Raw genomic sequence first — 18,430 nt, 5'->3', positions numbered from 1 at the left:
GTGGGGGGCGCGGACATGTCCGGTGACGCGCCTCCTGCGTCCGCGCTGGAAGCAGCGGGTGTTGTGGGGAAGGCGGTGTGCGCAGGCGCGGCGCTGACGGCCGCTCTCTACCTGATCCGCAGAGTGTGTTTAATAATGGCCTGGAAATCAGGAGGAACCAGCCAAGCAGAGCTCGTCAACAACCTCCGCAGTGAGTGGCCCCGTGCTTTACCCGATTCTCAGCCCTGTCTAACGGGCTGTATTAGCTCCTGCGCTTTTAGACTGAGGGGGGATTGAGTTACTGCTGTGTTTGTGGGGAGAAAACGACACGACCTGCTGCTGCTACAGACAGGCGTGCAGAAAACGACAGCTGAATTACTGCACATAGCTAGCGCACCTAGTTAACTAACTAACCCAGCTAGCACGGTGTGCAGCTCTGTGTACACTCTGAGCGGTGCTGGGTGTGCGGGTCTGTGCTGTACTGTATCTGTGTAGTGAGGTTAGTTAGATAAGCGAACAGCTCGGTACTTTTTCGCTGCGCTGCGTCATGTATCTGTGATCTGCCAGCAGCTGCGCTAGCTGCTAGTTTACTGTGTCATACAGTGGGGTGGATACGGCACACTGGAGCCCGGTCATTTAGATATAGAATATTATTTAATGGAAGCACGTGGTCTAAACTAGGATCTGTCTGATGAAAAATCATTAGCTGCATGATTCAGCGTGTTATAGCTAACTGGCCGTGTCTGAGAGGTGGGTGTGTTAGGGTTAGCTAGGTTAGCGTTAGCCGGTGTGCTGTCGAGTTATGCTACCCATTGATACATGCTTACTATAGGCCCTGCGCATGCGCTGACTTAAACGATTTAATTGTTTCTCGTGTTTTTTTATATATATAATAAACCTGTTTTTGTTTTTTTTTTTAATGTGCATTACACAACATGTACTCACTGTCGTTGTGTCGTTATGTAAATGGAAAATTATTATAATAATTATTATATAATAATAATTATTACAATTATTATTATTTAAAATGACCTCTATTTGCCATATGGTTGCCATGATAGAGTGATTTTTGCTAGCCAAATATACCAACCTACATCCACAGGGACTTCTACTTGGAACTTAATCTAATATAGTGCTTGTTTTATAGTTTTACAGTTAAATATACACTATGGTAGCACGATTTGACAGGGTAGCACAACTGGACAGAACGGGTTAGCATTTAGCTAATGTTGTTTTTGATAAGGTTGCTCAGCGACCGCGGGGCTCGCTGCTGAATTTAGCCTGGCTGCTATGATTAGTAAGAGAGAAGTATTCTATATAAATAAGTCTAAATGAAAGGACGTAAAATGGAAACGGCAACAAAACGACCTCGCCGAGAAAGCTAACGTTATTCCTAGCCAACTCCTCCCTGCTGTTTACAACTTGGCGTACCCGCCCCTGTTACTGAGAGCCAGTTAACCTAAACTGGCTCTCTAACCTGTTACTAGTCCCTTATTTGTGAAAATACCGTTGGAAGAATTTCTAAAATAGGACTTATTTACACGTTTTTATACTACATTTAAACAATAAACTGTTAATCCGAAACGTACACTTTATCTGTTTATTGACACAACATGTATTGTCTATTTTCCTATCCTCTTTATATTGTCTGTAAAATTTGGGATACAATATTTTTTACCACATTGAGCACCCTAAATCTTAAGTATTTGTGACAAGTAAGAATTAATTCTTTGAGATACATTTAGAAAGCAATCTCCTATTGGTTACATTTTTGTTGTTTTTTCTTTCTCAGTTAATATAAAGAAAATATGATATGCAAGATAATCAAATCATGTATAAACAAACAATATGTTTGTTGTACTGTAGCATCAAATCAATGTCTCTAATATTCACAAGATAGCTTTCACTAAAAGCTCATTAGGAGTCCTCACAAACCAAAAGCTTAATGTACATTGCTATTCATGTATTACATGGAGAGGTGTGGTAGACTAATTTTTTTAGTATATTTCTTTTATTGATTTATCGTCCATGCCTGACTCAGCACTGCAGTTCAGGGACACATTTGACAAGCATCATGTGTCAAGGTTGACATTTTGACCCACAGGTTGAGGTCATGCCTAGTTTAGAAACCACATGTCAAAAAGTCACTATAAAAAGTCTTTATCAATCATGCTATGACTATATTTGCACGTCACCCGCTACCAAACTGAACACTAAGCCATTTCTCTGGACAACATATATCATTCCTCACCACTTATTTTGCATGCAGGCGAAGGCCCACGTAGAAGGGTGTGTTTGCTCTCCCTCAGCCTGAGATCATCTCTAATGGCTGTCGCCTAATAATATTTCTACTGAGTCTAGCATGAAACTCATCCTGCTCAGCTTCTGTTTTGTGGGACAGTGTCCAGTACGCTATATTTAGGATGAATGGCCACCCAGAGATGAGAGCAGGACATGAGGAGATTGTCTTTGAATGGATCTTGTGTTGTGACAAAGTAAAGGTTTTTAATCGGTATGGAAGCTTAGTTTGTGTATTGTGAGGAAAAAAAAATAGTAATTAAAGCTTATTCAAGACACAGTTGTAAAGCAGAATGCATTCAGAATGCATGAGCATCGGCTGCATCATGTTTTTTTATACATAGCTGTGACAAATGCAATAAAAATATGCATGATAGCCTTTGATTAGATACTGATAAATGCAGCCAAGCTAAATAAAGCTCTATAAAACTATCAAAAAAGTATCAAAAAATAAACCACACTGCTCAGGACAAAATTAAAAAGACTATATAATACGTGCCTAGTTACAACTTACAGTGGCAGTGCAGTCTGGAATAAGATTTTCCACTTAGAACACCAGGCATTTTTCCCAGCCCACAGCAGTTTGAAGCATTGTAAGAAGGTAACATAACTGTTTATTAACTGCAGTGCAGAACTGTTTACAGTGGAACTGTGTATCTGCTGATTTTATTGCTTTGACTGCATTTGAGCAGTTTTTCCTCCAGATGCGTGTCTTTTTCCTGTGATGCCTAAATCACTTGGGGAAACTGAACAGCACATTAAGAACTGAGAGGGCTATTAAATGGGATAATAGGCACAGAATATAGAAAGCATCATAGCACATGCACAAGATTATACAATAGTTATTTCGCATAAGTAGTTCTAGATAGATTATGGATAAAAAAAATAACATTGTAAAAAGGATTGTACTGGAATTAACCAATACTCACATTTTTGATATTTTGATTTGATTAAGGAGCCTGTGACCAATCAGGTATATCCAAAGGAAGTAAAAACAGCTAGAAGTTTAGGTCAGATATTTGGATTTAGTTTGTACTGGGAGGCACGGTGGCTTAGTGGTTAGCACGTTCGCCTTCCAGCACTGGGGTCTTGGGTTCAAGTCCCTAACTGGGTGGAGTTTCCATGTTTTCCCCGTGTCTGCGTGGGTTTCCTCCGGGGACTCTGGTTTCCTCCCACAGTCCAAAAACATGGAGATCAGGAAAATTGGATACTCTAAATTGCCCATAAAAAATTGAATACTCTAAATTGATCTGGTGTGTATGTGTAAAGTGTGTGGTGTGTATATAAGTTTGACTCTGTCCTGGGTAAATGCTGTAGTGCCCTCCAGGTGGACGGATGTTTCCGGTTGAGAGTACGCTGTGCGTTATTGGCTGCAGCTTCTCACCGGTGTGTGGATGAGTGTTGATGTGTAATGTGCTTGTGTGTAAACAGTGTTAATTGTAAAGTGTCCTTGGGTTTCTAGAAAGGCACTATATAAGTTGAACTTAATTCATTCATTCATTCATTCATTTATTCATACTTTATTTTTACTGTTTCAGTAAAAAAAATCCTGCTGGTTAAAAATCCTTTTTAAAAAGGTGGAATTTTGCATGACAGAAGTAAATAATTTTTAGCAACCAGGGTGTTATGCCCTGCCATAATAAAAATGTTTGACGTTATTACCCTGACTACATTATGATGTTGTTAATAAGACAAAATATAAGTGTTGTAATAGCTAAGATACAAGCATACCCAAGGTTTTTATGAACAAAAAGGAACTTATAGCAGTAAGCCACCAGATAAAGAATTAGGTCCTCCTTATAATTTTGTTTTCCTTTATAAATATGTTTAAACTACAGTTTCTCTGAGCTGAACTTGCTTCTTGCCTCACCCGCTGCTTCGCCCACTTTTTATTAAAAAATGTACGAGGGTTGTGTGATTGGCATTTGCCATGTGAGCAAAAGCCTTAGAACTAAACTAAACATACCTTTATTATATAACAGCAACACAACCTCTGCTACAGTAAAAAAAAATGCTGCTGATTTATTTGGGGGTATTTTGTTGGCATATATTTCTTATTGTATAAGTCAGAGATTGAAACATTGAGAGCAGAATGTATAAGGTACAGTCTGCTTGCATAATTTGATCAAAAACCTCTCTGACCTAACAGCACTAAAACATTAGGCCAGAATCCTTGCAACTCTCTCAATAACATCTTTATTGCTTTATCATTACCTCTTTAGATGTTTCTAAATGTGCACTTATTTTATCAGAAAGTTAAGGCTCTATATTTGGGTTGTGCTGAAGCAGTTTTTTTCCTGTCCGTGGCCAGGTGGGAGATAAGCCTGTGTCATGGTGTTATAGGGGGTGTTTGGAGGCGAAGTGGCCAAACGAATTGAGGCTGGGTGTTTAGATATTCATAGGAGTAACATTCGTCACTCAGCGGTGTGCTCAGCCGAATGTCTAATGGGGAACTTGCTGAATATTTCATGTGCAAAAGTTCAGAGTAGATTTTAGGGGCTGCTTCTTCCCCTTACCGTACACACATGCCTCTTTTAAGTTCTACACTGCAGTGCTTAAGTTACCTTAAACTGGATTTGATCTCCTTCTCTGTCACTTCTGACTGTTTTGTTACCAATATGAATGTTTTATATCAGTGGCGGTATGAATTGGGTATAAACAAACAAACTATTTTTTTTGTGCAGTTTTGCTTTCAGTATAAAATGTTCTTTAGGGCTAGATTACAATAAATTACTGTGTGAGTTTCTGATTGATTTATCGGTATCATTAGTTCTTCTACAGAAAGTGGACAAAAATGTGGAACAAACGTTGAGAGTATATATATATATATATATTTTTTAAAGCTGATTTTGCGCTATTATAGGAACTCTCTAAACAATGTTTGTAGTAATTGCATAGTAAGACATAGAATACAAAAACAAACACAAAATACCAATGTAAATATTGGTCAAATCTGAAAAATTCAATATAAATTATTATGTATCTGTCAACATAGATATGATATTGATATCCTAATGCAATACTGGTGCTTTAAATACTGATCTGCTGTTTTTGCCATAAGATGATGTGAGATGACGTTTCAGGGAAATGTTTGCACAAAACATGTTATATTTCTTGCATAATTGCATACCTTAGCCCTATCCTGATGTGATTAGTTTCTCAGGTGGTCCTGGGGTAACTTTCTCTTTTATGGGGGGTCCTTTGAGAAAATTACAGGCTGAATTACCTACTGAGGAGCAGTGTTGGGCACCTTACTTTGAAAAAGTAATTAGTTATAGTTACTCGTTACTTCTCCAAAAAAGTAACTGAGTTACTAACGGAGTTACTCCACTATAAAAGTAATTAGTTACCAGTAAAAGTAACTATCGCGTTACTTTTTATTATTCGCCCGTCAAAAAAAGGAAATCAATTATGCATTTACTATTATTATTAGAAAAATAACAAAAAATAACAAACGAAAATAAACCCAAAATGTTGACAAAAATATAATCTAACGAATTTCAAAAAAATAAAACGAAATTCTCCACACAACCAAAGAAAATTACTAAAACTTGTAATACTGAAAAAAGCGGAAAAACGCGTCTGGGGATGAAATTTAACAAACCAAGCCACACTCAAAAGAAATATGTATATATAAAACAAAATAATGGACAAAAACAACAATTTAATGCCCGTTAAAATGGTATTAATATAACAGCTTCACCAAAAGAGAATAGAGCTTAGATCGTGCACAAAAAATCCGACCCAGCCGGAGCCCGTGCACATTCTGCCCAAGCCCGAACCATAAACTGTCATTATGAGCCTGACCCGATCCGCCCCATAAACTGTCTGTTTTCGGGCTGATTGAATGAGCGAAATATAATCAGAATTATGTTAATTAACACTAACATAGAAGCATAGAACTATTATTTAATTTAAATGATTTTTAAGAACAGCTACACACAATGCTGCAAGTCAAACGCGGAGGAGTTCACGTGCGCCCAGAGCTACGTGATTACAGTTTTCATTTTTATTATAGTTTAATTTTATTTTGTTTTTATTTTTTCTGTTCATTTTAGGGTGCTAGCGCGAGCGCTTTACACAAGAACTAACGGACCACGAGTGCCGCGCGCTCGGCACAACAACTCCCGCTGTACAACTCCGCTGTACAACAGCGCTTATAAATAAATTAAACACAAAAATGAGGGTATTCTATCAGTAATTTCAGTTCGTTTTAGTTAGTTTTATAAACACAAAATACAGTTCGAGATAGTTATGTTTTTCCTTTTAATTACCGTTTTTATTAGATTCAGTTAACACAAATGTTTTTCACTTTCAATTTTCGATATTTCGTTCGCTTTAGTGAACAATAATAATTGGTTACTTAGCAACATTGTGATTATCACACCAGAGCTTTATATAAAATAAAAATAGGAGCCTGATTTCGGGTCGGTCCTCAGGTCAGGTGGGATTCGGGCAGAGAATCTAAGCTCTAAAATAGAAAGCAGCAGCACCACAAAAACCGGAGCAGCTAAAAAGAGCTTAACGTCCTTAATTCGGAACTTGGGTTGTCCACGGCAATCACTGAATTGATTAGAGCACGCAAATCGTCACAATTGTGCCTCACTTCACCACGCCAAACCACAGGCACAGCGGCCAGAAGCTCAAGTTCACCGGACAGAGGAGGGGTTAACCAGGGCAAAGCGAAATAAAAAAAAAAGTTCATAGAGCTGCTAAAGTAACGTGCAGTAACGGGGTGTCGGAAATGGTAAGGGCGTTATAGTTACAGTCAGAGTAATTAGTTAGATTACTCGTTACTGAAAAAAAGTAACGGCGTTAGTAACCGTTACTCCCAACACTGCTGACGAGTCACAACAGCAGAAGACCACACTGGGTTCTTCCCCTCTTTGGGGAAGAGAAAGCTATGGCTGTAGTGGATGCTGGCTCACTAAAAACTGGACAGCTGAAGACTTAAGTAATGTAGTCTGTGGTCTGATGAATGTTTATTTCTGCTGAGGCACACAGATATGGTACAGTCAGCAGGTCAGTCTAGCTGCACATTTTGGGTCTGTTAAAACCCATCAATCATTGCTTAAATGCCAGTCAGTTTAAGTATTGTGGCAAATCATATGCATCTGGTTACAACCACTAATTAACCAGTCTTCTTATAGTCACTTATAGCATGATATTGCACCAGGTCACAAAGCAAAAAGTCAGATCATATTGGTTTAATGAACATAAGTCAAGTCACTGGATAGCCAAAGTCATCTAAATCCAATGGGTCACCTTGGAAATATTGTAGAATGATAAATTAAGAGAATTACATTGCTCCCTAAAATTATAAAGGAGTTCTGTTAAACAACCATGTCAGCATGGACCAGAATCTTAACGATATATTTTAACAGTAAGGTTTAAGGCCCTGCCCAGTATTAGTATAGTGTTCCCAATAAGTAAGTGCTAACATATAAAATACTTTTTGTGTTGCAATGTAGTTATATACAGTGTTTTTTGGAAGGACCTGAGGCAGCAGTTTATGTGAGTTTACACCAGATACTGAAGCAAAGGTTCACATACGTTTTCCACTTAAAAATATGTAATATGGAATCATTTCCAAAGTAAATAAATAACTATAGCATATAGATTGGCGTCAGTTGTTTGCTTTGGTTCTCCTTCCCTACGTTTTAGGAATAGTGGTGGACGATATGGCCATAAAGTAATATCAGGTTTCAGGGTATTTTTAGCGATAACACTATTATTGGTGATATGGCACAGTATTGGCATTTTAACAATTGATTTCAAAGATATGTTACTACAACAAAGTAAATATAAAAATATATTTAGTATAATCTATCTGTTTTGTGAACGGTAAAAACTCTGATTTTGTATAGCACAATAATTGCATTACAAAAAAATTAAATAAATAAATGACAAAAATAATGCAACAGCAAAAATATACCACAAAAATACAGTGCAGCATGCATATAAACAAAATATATGGCTTTCAAAATATACAAATACAAAATATACAGGTTTCAAGAATATTACTATTGTCACTATTGGATTTTTTCTTATTCTGTATTTTTTTTTTTTTTGCAGAAATCCAAGAAATTCTAAATGGATGATAAACCCTTAAAAACCACTATACATCTTTGCTGCAGTAGTCTTTAGACTGTCTGCCTTCTCCCTGTTCTTCTCTACATTAAAACTCCTGCACATAACATATAGCGCAATCTTCATGCAGACTTAACATGGCAATGTAACAAAGATCAACAATTGTATGAATTAATGCCTGGGCACATTAAGTCTGTGAGGATTCTCAAGGTAACATTGCCCTCTATTGAGTCATTTGACTGCTTTGTTTTCAAGTTGAAGTAATGTCTGGAATGATGTAGACCTTATGGCCTAATCTTAGTCTATGCTGTTGATTTAGCCAATTTCATGACTTAACATTCTAGAATGAACTGAAGTTCAGCATGTTCAGCGGGATCTCATTATTGAGCACTGAGGGCATGCAGTGAAGGCAGAATCCACTCACAAAGGTGTTTGTGGGGAGCGAGAAGGGGCTGTGCAGTGTGTTGACGGGCAGCTGCTTCAGACACAACCAGCCCCTGCCACCAGCTGTCAGTCAGTCTGCACTAAGAGATTACCTTACACTAGGGCTGGACCCGAATATTCGGGTATTCGGATATTCGTTCGTTGAGTAGGTATTCGGTTTTTAATTTTGGTATTCGGATATTCGTTTTTTTTCTCCTTTCCAGAGTTCCACCTCACTCTAACCACTTCTGTTTTCGCGGGTCCCGTCAGAATATCTTGCGCGCGGGACAGAACTGAACTGTTATTGGCTGGAGCGGGAGTTTAATCCAGACGATGCGGGAGCAAATTAATAAATAGTTAAGAAAACTGTAATAATTGTAAAAAAAAAAAAAAACCTAAAGAAAACTCTCAACGCGCAGGATGGACCGACACACACACGCACACACCGATGGTGTTTGGACTGGGGTAAGGAACGGGACCACACTATTCAGCGCTGCTGTTTTAATAAATATATAAGTAAATTTGAAACATTAAATGTAGTTTATTTAATTTATATTAGGAACGTGGGGCGGGAGCGGCAGAAATGTGTATGTGGCGGGCGGGCGCGGGATTAAAAGAAGCAATTTTTTTGCGGCGCGGTAACGAGACAGAAACGCGGGAGCGTGGAAGAGTGGGTTTAAAAATCAGTCTTGCGCAGACCTCTATTATACATGATAAAAAAAAATGCAGGCTCTTCGAAACTGATTTATATAATAAAACGTAAGGGGTAATGTGGCAACAGTAGGGGCTAAATCGGTTACAAAAGCCTGGCCTACAAAAATGATGTCTGAACGAATTTCCTCTTATCTAATATAATTTAAAATGGTTTAAAAATATAAAATAATTTCTAAACAAACGAAATATTTAATATTGAGCTTATAGCCCAAGTGCAAAAATACAAAATCAGTAATATGCCCTGCACAATCCTTTAACCGAAATAGACCAAGTACAGTTTACAATGACTGTCCTCTAATATAATTAACAATGTTTAAGAATATAAAATACTTCCTGAACAAACGTTTTTTTTTTGTTTGTTTTTTTAAGCAAATAACCTAAGTGTGAAAACACAAACAGCAATTTACTGGGCTGGCTTGCGCAGCGGAGAAACCGTGCAGCAGCAGCCTCGGTGTGGGGCAGCAGAAATTCCGGGATGAAAACACAAAGAAATCTGGGCTAAAAACACAGAAAAAATATGGGGTGAAAACACAAAAATCCGGGATAAAAACACCAAAAATCCGGGGTGAATATGTCTCGTCGGTCAGAGCAAATTGAACATTTTTCAGTGGATTAAAGGGGCCGTGATTTGCTTTTTTTTTTTTTTTTTTTTACCTCTTTTTTTAAAAACGAATATTCGAATATTCGCTTCGAATCAGTGCCGAATATCCGGAGCTCAAAAAACGCTATTCGGGCCAGCCCTACCTTACACTGAACCTTACACTGTCTGTGTTTTCTGACTCTCTCTCCAGAGAATGGCATCATTAAGTCGGACCGTGTGTATGAAGTTATGCTGGCTACAGATCGAGCCCACTTCTCCAGATGTAACCCCTATATGGACTCTCCACAGTCTATAGGTAGGCATATTACTCATTAGCTCTTTGTCTTAAAAAGTTCCCTAAGTGTAGGATTCTATAATATATGTATCTATACATCTCTGGAAAAAATTAAGAGACCACTTAAGTTTCTGAATCAGTTTCTCTGATTTTACTATTTATAGGTATATGTTTGAGTAAAATGAACATTTTTGTTTTATTGTATAAACTACGGGCAACATTTCTCCCAAATTCCAAATAAAAATATTGTCATTTAGAGCATTTATTTGCAGAAAATGAGAAATGGCTGAAATAACAAAAAAAGATGCAGAGCTTTCAGACCTCAAATAAAGCAAAGAAAACAAGTTCATATTAATAAACTTTTAAGAGTTAAGAAATCAACATTTGGTGGAACAACCCTGGCTTTTAATCAGTTTTCATGCATCTTGGCATGTTCTTCTCCATCAGTCTTACACACTGCTTTTGGATAACTTTATGCCACTCCTGTTGTAAACAATCAAGCAGTTCAGATTGTTTTGATGGCTTGTGATCAGTCATCTTCCTCTTGATTATATTCCAGAGGTTTTCAATTTGGTAAAATGAAAGAAACTCATCATTTTTAATGGTCTCTTTTTTTTTGTCAAGTATTACAAATATGTAGTAGAAACCAAACAAAATACTAAATACTAAAAATCTTTGCAATTCCTATAGCAGAGTGAGGAATATTGTAGCCATTTGAAATTTGTTTGTTTTGGAAGTATCTATAATTTACACAAATATCACAGAGATGGCCTGGATTTTCATACATTATTTGTGGTGACACATTGCTTAAAGATGTTGGTATTATATTAATATTACAATGTTCAGTATAAAAATGTACAGCTAACTAAATTACAGTGTTAGAAGTGAATTGCCTTTAGTGTTATTTTGGTCTAAACTTGGTTTGTAATTCTGGTGAATGTTTATCTCCATGAATGCATATTGAATGCAAAAGACAGAAATGTTACTATAGTTTTAATATGTTTATTTAGCTTTTAATAAACCCATTAAAATGATTAATTGAACAATTTAAAAAACAGTTTAGATTAATACTCGCTCCATAAATTCAATTTCGAGATCTAAAACATAAAATATAATTAAAAAAGACCCCAATCTGAAAGACATCAAACCCAAACATAGCACCTTCTTTAATCCATTGGCATCTCTGTGTGAGTGTAATGCACCTAAACCAGCTGCTCTGATGCTCTGCATTTTTGTGAATGTAGTTCTTTTGAACCCCCTTAGGCTACCAGGCAACCATCAGTGCACCACACATGGTATGTTCCCAGTCTTTCAGTCTTTAAACAAAGCTCTTCATTTAAGTCCAAATGGCATCCAGTTGCTGTTGCAGCACTGCAGCGAAAACAGGTGCTGATTAAAGTGTTTGTGTGTGTGTTTGTGTGTTTTGTCTGTGTGTCCAGCACGCATATGCACTGGAGCTCCTACATGATCAGCTGTACGAGGGTGCCAAAGCCCTGGATGTGGGCTCAGGCAGTGGCATCCTGTCCGTCTGTTTTGCCAGAATGGTGAGTCAGACAGCCTCTTGTTAGAGCCTGTTTTGTTTTGTCCTTGTTGACATTAGGAATGGGTGTGGTTATTTGAGTAAATAAATATTTGAATACCTCTCAGTATTTTACATTTTGGTTATTTGATTGATGCAGTCTGTAGTTTGTAATAAAAAAGGTAATTTATTGTATTACAAAAAAAAAAAAAAAAGTTTTGCGACAGCTACACAGCTATAGCCTGAAAACAGTTCGAGAACAGAGAAGTTACTGGAACTATTGTCCCACACCAATTACAATTAGCTGATTTGAGACACCAAACTGCAATTATGAGATCCCAACTATACAGTTAGACTTTAAAGTCTGTGTAGACTGTAGAATGTTTTAAATATCTTCACCATGAATGATCTGATTCAGACACACTACTTATGATTCAGACATCAGTGTAACAACAGCTGCTGATATGGTGTTAAACAACAAGCCTGACAAAGACAGCTTATACAGCTCTGAAAAAAAAAAAAGAGACCACCTAAAAATTATGAGTATCTTTGATTTTACCAAATTGAAAACCTCTAGAATACTGTTTGAATTTTTGCACCAGGTGTAAAGGCATAAAGTTATCCAAAAGCAGTTTGTAAGACTGGTGGAGGAGAACATGCCAAGATGCATGAAAACTTTGATTAAAAACCAGGGTTATTCCACCAAATATGGATTTCTGACATTTTAAAACTTTATGAATATACTTGTTTTCTTTGCATTATTTGAGGTCTGAAAGCTCTGCACATTTTTTTGTTATTTTAGCCATTTCTGCAAAATAAATGCTCTAAATGTTGATGTTCATTTTACTCAAACATATACCTATAAATAGCAAAATCAGAGAAACTATTTCAGAAACTGAAGTGGTCTCCTAATTCTTTTCGAGCTGCATGTATTAAGTATTAATTTTAGAACATGTCATTGTTCATTGTTATGTCAGCTGTGGTAAACCACAGACAAATGCATTAAATCAGTCAGTCAGGTGTTTAAAATGAAAACATATTTTTTTCTAAATATGGTACATTGGTTCCCTTATGAAAATCACTTGCCCAGTTTTCTCACAATTTTGCACATTCCTTCGAATGAAAAATCTTATTCAGCTCCATAATTAATTACTAATTACTGGGTCCTCATGTGCTGAGTCAAGAAAAAAACTTACAAAGAGGCAGAGAAGAAAGTCCACAGGACCGAAGTGATTTTGTTATTGCAGTTTCTGTTGTGTGACTGCGTGTGTTCTGATTTGCAGGTGGGGCCAAAGGGAAAAGTCATAGGGATTGACCACATAAAAGAACTAGTGGACGACTCGATCAATAACGTAAAGAAAGACGACCCTTCTTTGATATCATCAGGACGCATTAAACTTATTGGTAAGATTCAGTTCCGCAATATGAGAGAAATACAGAAACATTTAATTACAGAATTTATTACAGAAACATATGTTTAAAGAAACATGTTTATTCACCATGATAACTTCAGATAGAACAGTAGCTTTTGTAAAATTACTTTGAATTAATCTCATTATAACACTTATTACAGCAATGATTCTCATGCATAAAAAATGTGCCACAGTAAGTGTCTACTACTGTTGTTGTTTTACTTACTTTTTTTTTTTTAGCTTACAGCTGTTTGATTTGCTGAGGAAATTGCTTAGTATAAGTACAGAGGCTAAGTGCCTATTTATTGAGAGGGGTGTGTGTGTTTAAATATTTTCAAGCTACTTGGTCTCTCTGCAGTCAAAACAGCATCGCTGCAAGGCTGGCATTGCTACAGCAACCTGCCCTTCTGTTCAGCGATGGAGTTGGCAGAGCGGCCTCCTCAGTCGGGGTGCATGCACTAATTCTGTCTCTCTCTTTTTCTTTCTCTCTCTCTCTCTCTCTATTTTCAGTTGGAGATGGAAGGTTGGGATTTTTGGAGGAGGCACCCTATGATGCTATTCACGTAGGAGCTGCAGCTCCCTCTGTGCCACAGGCTGTAAGTTTACCCCCGAATCACGAGCATCACTTTGAGTGGATGTTTTAGGTGTAGTACTTGAGTGTTTTTATTATTTCCATGTACCACATACTAGTTGCATTATATTGGCAATGTATCATTTCATGCAAAAAATAAACTTTGTGCAATGTTCTTAATTGCTGTTGATGTAGGTGAGTTGTAGGGGAGTTATATGGGCTGAAAAGTTAACTAATATATCCTTTAGTTCATGCTCTATCCTGATTTTGGAATGAAATGGTGGTGTCGGGCGAGCAGTAGAACTGTCTAGAATTTCATTTATTTACTTATTTATTAGTGAAACACAAAGCCAGTAGTATGTTAATTTAGAAAAACATAAAAAGAGATTTAAGGCCCTATTCTATATCATATCCCATCATTAAAAGAGTTTGTATTGCAAGAACTTCAGATCATATTATATCTTACATGGAAAACATGAATACTGTACAATGGAAAAATAATTGTTTATAAATTAAAGTTCCCTTCACTAACTCACCAACTTTACTACCATTAAGAACTGAATTACCAAACCAGGTGTTGGGTGATTACTAATGGAGGGTAATTTGTGTTATTATGGCGTGTTTTAAACTGCGTGTGGTTGCGTTGTCTCTGTAGCTGTTGGACCAGCTGAAGCCGGGTGGGCGTCTGATCCTGCCAGTGGGGCCAGCAGGAGGGAACCAAATGCTGGAGCAGCACGACAAGATGGAGGACGGCAGCACCAAAATGAAGCCCCTAATGGGGGTGATTTACGTGCCTTTAACAGACAAAGACAAGCAGTGGTCCAGGTGGAAGTGACTTCCTGTCCCTTGTCCCCTCTCTCCCTCCCCCAGGGCACAGGTGAAATGGTGTGGTCCGGAGCAGACGAGGCTGCATTTTGCTGCTTGACGTCTTTTTTTTGCTTCTCCATACCATGATGACCTGCACGATTTTTAATTTTTTAAACCTTTTTTAACCCCCCTCCTCATAGAGTGTGCCTGGTTTCACTCTAAATTAAAGACAAAATAACCTTTTTAGTTTTTCCTTTGTTTTAAACTTTATTTATTGAATAATTTATGTTTGAATGCACAGTCAGTGGCCTGTGTCACAAAGCAGGATCTTTCTTTTTTTTTTTTTATACAGTTTTATAGTCTGTAGTTTATCAGACAGTTTTGCTACTTATACTTATGCAACTTATGTTGCGTCAGTTCAGAATTTGGAACAGGTTACTTTTTTATTGTTTATAATCATTAGTGATTTTTTTTTTTGTTATAACACTTGCAACAAAGACAAAAAGAGACACTGACAAAGATTTCCTTTTCAGTGGAGTGTAAATATAAAAAATAAGGCATTTTTAACACTGTTACAGCAGTGAATGTTACAATGCTTCATAGTTCATATTCTCGATATATATGTATCAAAATCCTCAATTTCAGTTTTAGCTGGGAAATGTGAGTTTTGGTTATTACATAAAATCTCTTGTTTTTCGCAAATATTTCTGAATCTTTGAAGTGTAAGCAAAGTCTCTTGGCTCTTGGCCAAACCTTTATCTCACAACACAGAATTATTGTAGTAACATTCACTGTTAGTATTATAGAGTTAACATTTTATCAAACTGTTCAGAATGACATTTAACCCCTAATGATTTAAATAGAAAAGAGTTTAAAAAATGGAAGCGATGGAATTCCTCTTCAGCTTTAGGATTTTTGTTATCATTTGTATGAACATTTCCGACTGTAAAAGTTTTTCTCTAAAACGCAGCATTTTTCAACAAACTGACAAAGTTAAAGGATTTTTTTTCCATCTTAACAGTTAAATTATGCAGAAATGAAGAAAACTCCAGATTTTCTGGACACATGTTTGTCAGAGGCCTCCACTTTGCTAAATGCTTTGTACACAGGCCCCTGTTGGTTGCATTTTCTAAAGTTTGGGTGATAGTGTTGCAAAAGAGACTCACTGAATGTTTAGAAAAAGAAGCATGGCTCCCCCAGCAGAGTTTCTGCACCGATTAATAGTTTTGCTCAAATTACGCCTTCATAAATTTGAACTGACAAAGTTTGGGAATGTATTTGTACTTTCTGTGTGTCAGATATGGAAGATGAGCGTGTAAAGGCATAGCATGACCTTGCTCATTCCACTGGCTCAGGATGGTATATTTTAATGTGTGCTTTTGTTGCATGACCATCATGATGATGGCTGACTCTGCATGTGTATCTGAGTGATGCTTCTAGAGTAACCTTTGTTTTGTTTTTTTTTTGTCTTTGTCTCATAGGGATGAACTCTGAAACGACAGTCTGGCAATATTCACCACCACGCGTACAGAAAACCCACACACATCTACACACTCATGACATACACACCATCCATCAGGACTTAACAACTAATGACGAGATGGTAAACCCACGGTGAAGGAAAATCCACACTGATTGCACTCGTGCTCTCGGAACAGTCCCGACTGCTGTGTGGCCAAAGAGCCCTCAGGATGGATGGAACAGAATGATTGCTGTTAAAAAGGGAAAAAAAAGAAAACAACAAAAAAACAACACAAAATAGGAAAAGAAGAGTGGGGCTTTGTCTTGACATTGTCATGCCTGCAGTTTGCTTTGGGATTGTGAACTTATTTTCATTTTCTCTTTTTGATCGTTGATTTGCAGGTGCACATGTTTTTTGTGATAACTACAGTATTGCAATTATTTTATTTTTGTTTATGTGCATTTCAGCTTGGTTGGAGCTGAGCCTAAGGGGGTGCTGTGTCTCTTTTGGACTATAGGACAGGACAGAGTGTTCTTAGAAGAGGAGCCTGCGCTCCATTATAATATTAATGACGCTAGCCTTCGGCGCATAGTAGAGAAGCTGCAGCAGTGTTGAACACATCTAGGCTCAAGTCTAGATTGTAATGTTTAAGAATCCCAGCTGGGAATCCTTAGGCCCTGTCTTGAGTCTAGAGTGGCAGAGTGTTCTTGATCAGGGCTTCCAAAATGTTCTTTATAGAGATCACTTCTTGACTGAGGACCCCCTTTCCCACCAACATTATTTTCTTGATAACAAACTAAAAATGATTTTCATTGAGTGCAGTTGTCTACATGGCACATACTTCTATTTTACAGAAATTGGAGATTTCTGAAATGAAACAAATAAATCCTTGTGTAGCAAGGTCAATAAGAGAGTGATGCTCTGATTGTGTTTGTTTTCTTTTTTTGTTGAAGGGTGCAGAAACAGTGTGTTAGCTAGCTAACAGTCAAAAGTCTAAGCTTGCTAATTTAGTTTAAACATTGTTTTTAAAAGGACATCAAGATGATCAACCAGAGTATAATACCATAATGTCCTTCATTGGACATTAAAGTAAGTGATTAATGTCAGTTGCACAATGTTCAACTGTTAGTGCATATCTGTTTTTTACTCTTTGGATTTAACACAGATTGAGGTCTGTTGTTCAACAGGATTGACATCTATTGCTTGAGCTTGGCCTCACCCACTGCATTGGACAAAATAAAAAAATTGCATTTTGAGTTATTTTTATTGCTTAGGGATGATTTGTGAAATGTAAAATTTACATAAAAAGTATATAAAATAGGATCAACAATGTAAAATAAATGATTACACTCCAATTAAAATAAAAATGTTTCAGGTCAGAAAGGGTTAATAAGTTTGCTAATGTAAAGTCTATATAGCTAGCTAAGTTCAAAACAGGTATAAAGATTAATGATTGAATTGGAGTATCAATGATTTATTGGCAGTCTGGCTAACACTGTAACGTTACAATGAATCATTTCCATTGTTCTTTGGCTCACTAAGTGAATTTCTTTTTCAAGATTAGCTGGCTAGCTAACTCGCTAGTTTCTAAACAAGTACCGGTAAATAGATTGATGATTCAAAGGTGCAGTACTGTTTTGTTGTCTGTGTTGGAGATGAAAGTCAAAAGGATTAATCTCAATTATAAAGTATTCCAATTTTCTTTAAGTGCCCATTTCATAGTCTAATTTTGTGAAAACCTTGGGGGTCCCTCGTACAGTTTAAGAATCTCGGCTCTTGATCTCCAGTCTCCGACTCCATTGATCTGCTAGAGCTCCAGCTGAGTTTAGTGTAGATTTGCTCATTCTGGTTATGACAGTATTTTAACCCTGCTCACTGTAGCTGATCTGCACGCAGCTCATGCTAATTCGCACTGGCAGGCCGACACGCTACTGTTGGAGGGTCACGTTGCGTGCAAACAGCAGCACGAAGCCAGCTTTTGCACACACACACACACACTCACTCCCACAGACACGCAAACACATTCACTGACTCGCACACACACATGCAGGGCTGTGCTTGCGCCCCCTTCCACTTTGGAAGTGCTCTCTGTCACTGGTCAACATGCTGATTCTCTGCGCAGGTGGTGTGATGCCTGCATTCGCACAAACTTGGCTTTGTACAAATAAAACTCAACGCAGTGCAAACTGTTTGTCTGTCTGTCTGGTCTTTAACAAAGTATTTGAAGAAAATAAGACAGTTTACAGTGCCACTAGATAAAGTTGCTGAATCTGATGTTTG

At 37.4% G+C, this 18,430-nt stretch overlaps 1 protein-coding gene across 4 annotated transcripts; it reads left to right on the top strand.

Moving 5' to 3' along the window:
- Nucleotides 1-18,336, top strand: pcmt (protein-L-isoaspartate (D-aspartate) O-methyltransferase). 4 transcript variants are annotated; one of them, XR_001518286.3, is made up of 8 exons: nt 1-190; nt 10,296-10,400; nt 11,643-11,674; nt 11,819-11,923; nt 13,182-13,302; nt 13,821-13,906; nt 14,537-14,766; nt 16,170-18,336. XR_001518286.3 is itself a non-coding variant. In XM_049479499.1 (8 exons), the coding sequence occupies exons 1-8, from the start codon at nt 16-18 to the stop codon at nt 16,173-16,175; spliced, it is 756 nt and encodes a 251-aa protein (XP_049335456.1). In that variant the 5' UTR covers nt 1-15; the 3' UTR covers nt 16,176-18,336. The 4 variants fall into 4 exon arrangements, 3 of the variants coding, with proteins under 3 accessions (XP_049335456.1, XP_007233522.3, XP_007233523.3); XM_049479499.1 differs by having other exon boundaries at nt 14,537-14,662; XM_007233460.4 differs by having other exon boundaries at nt 14,537-14,706.
- Nucleotides 18,337-18,430: the final 94 nt, after the last annotated feature.

This window comes from Astyanax mexicanus, chromosome 1, assembly GCF_023375975.1.
Source record: "Astyanax mexicanus isolate ESR-SI-001 chromosome 1, AstMex3_surface, whole genome shotgun sequence".
Classification (NCBI taxonomy): domain Eukaryota; kingdom Metazoa; phylum Chordata; class Actinopteri; order Characiformes; family Acestrorhamphidae; genus Astyanax; species Astyanax mexicanus.
This window is presented reverse-complemented; position numbering and strand designations above follow the sequence as displayed.

Excerpts from the sequence above, each read along its gene's own strand:
- pcmt (XM_007233460.4), top strand. The coding sequence starts at position 16 with ATGTCCGGTGACGCGCCTCCTGCGTCCGCGCTGGAAGCAGCGGGTGTT. Across the intron at positions 11,924-13,181 it reads CCGTCTGTTTTGCCAGAATG|GTGGGGCCAAAGGGAAAAGT; the intron begins GTGAGTCAGACA and ends TCTGATTTGCAG. Across the intron at positions 13,303-13,820 it reads AGGACGCATTAAACTTATTG|TTGGAGATGGAAGGTTGGGA; the intron begins GTAAGATTCAGT and ends CTCTATTTTCAG.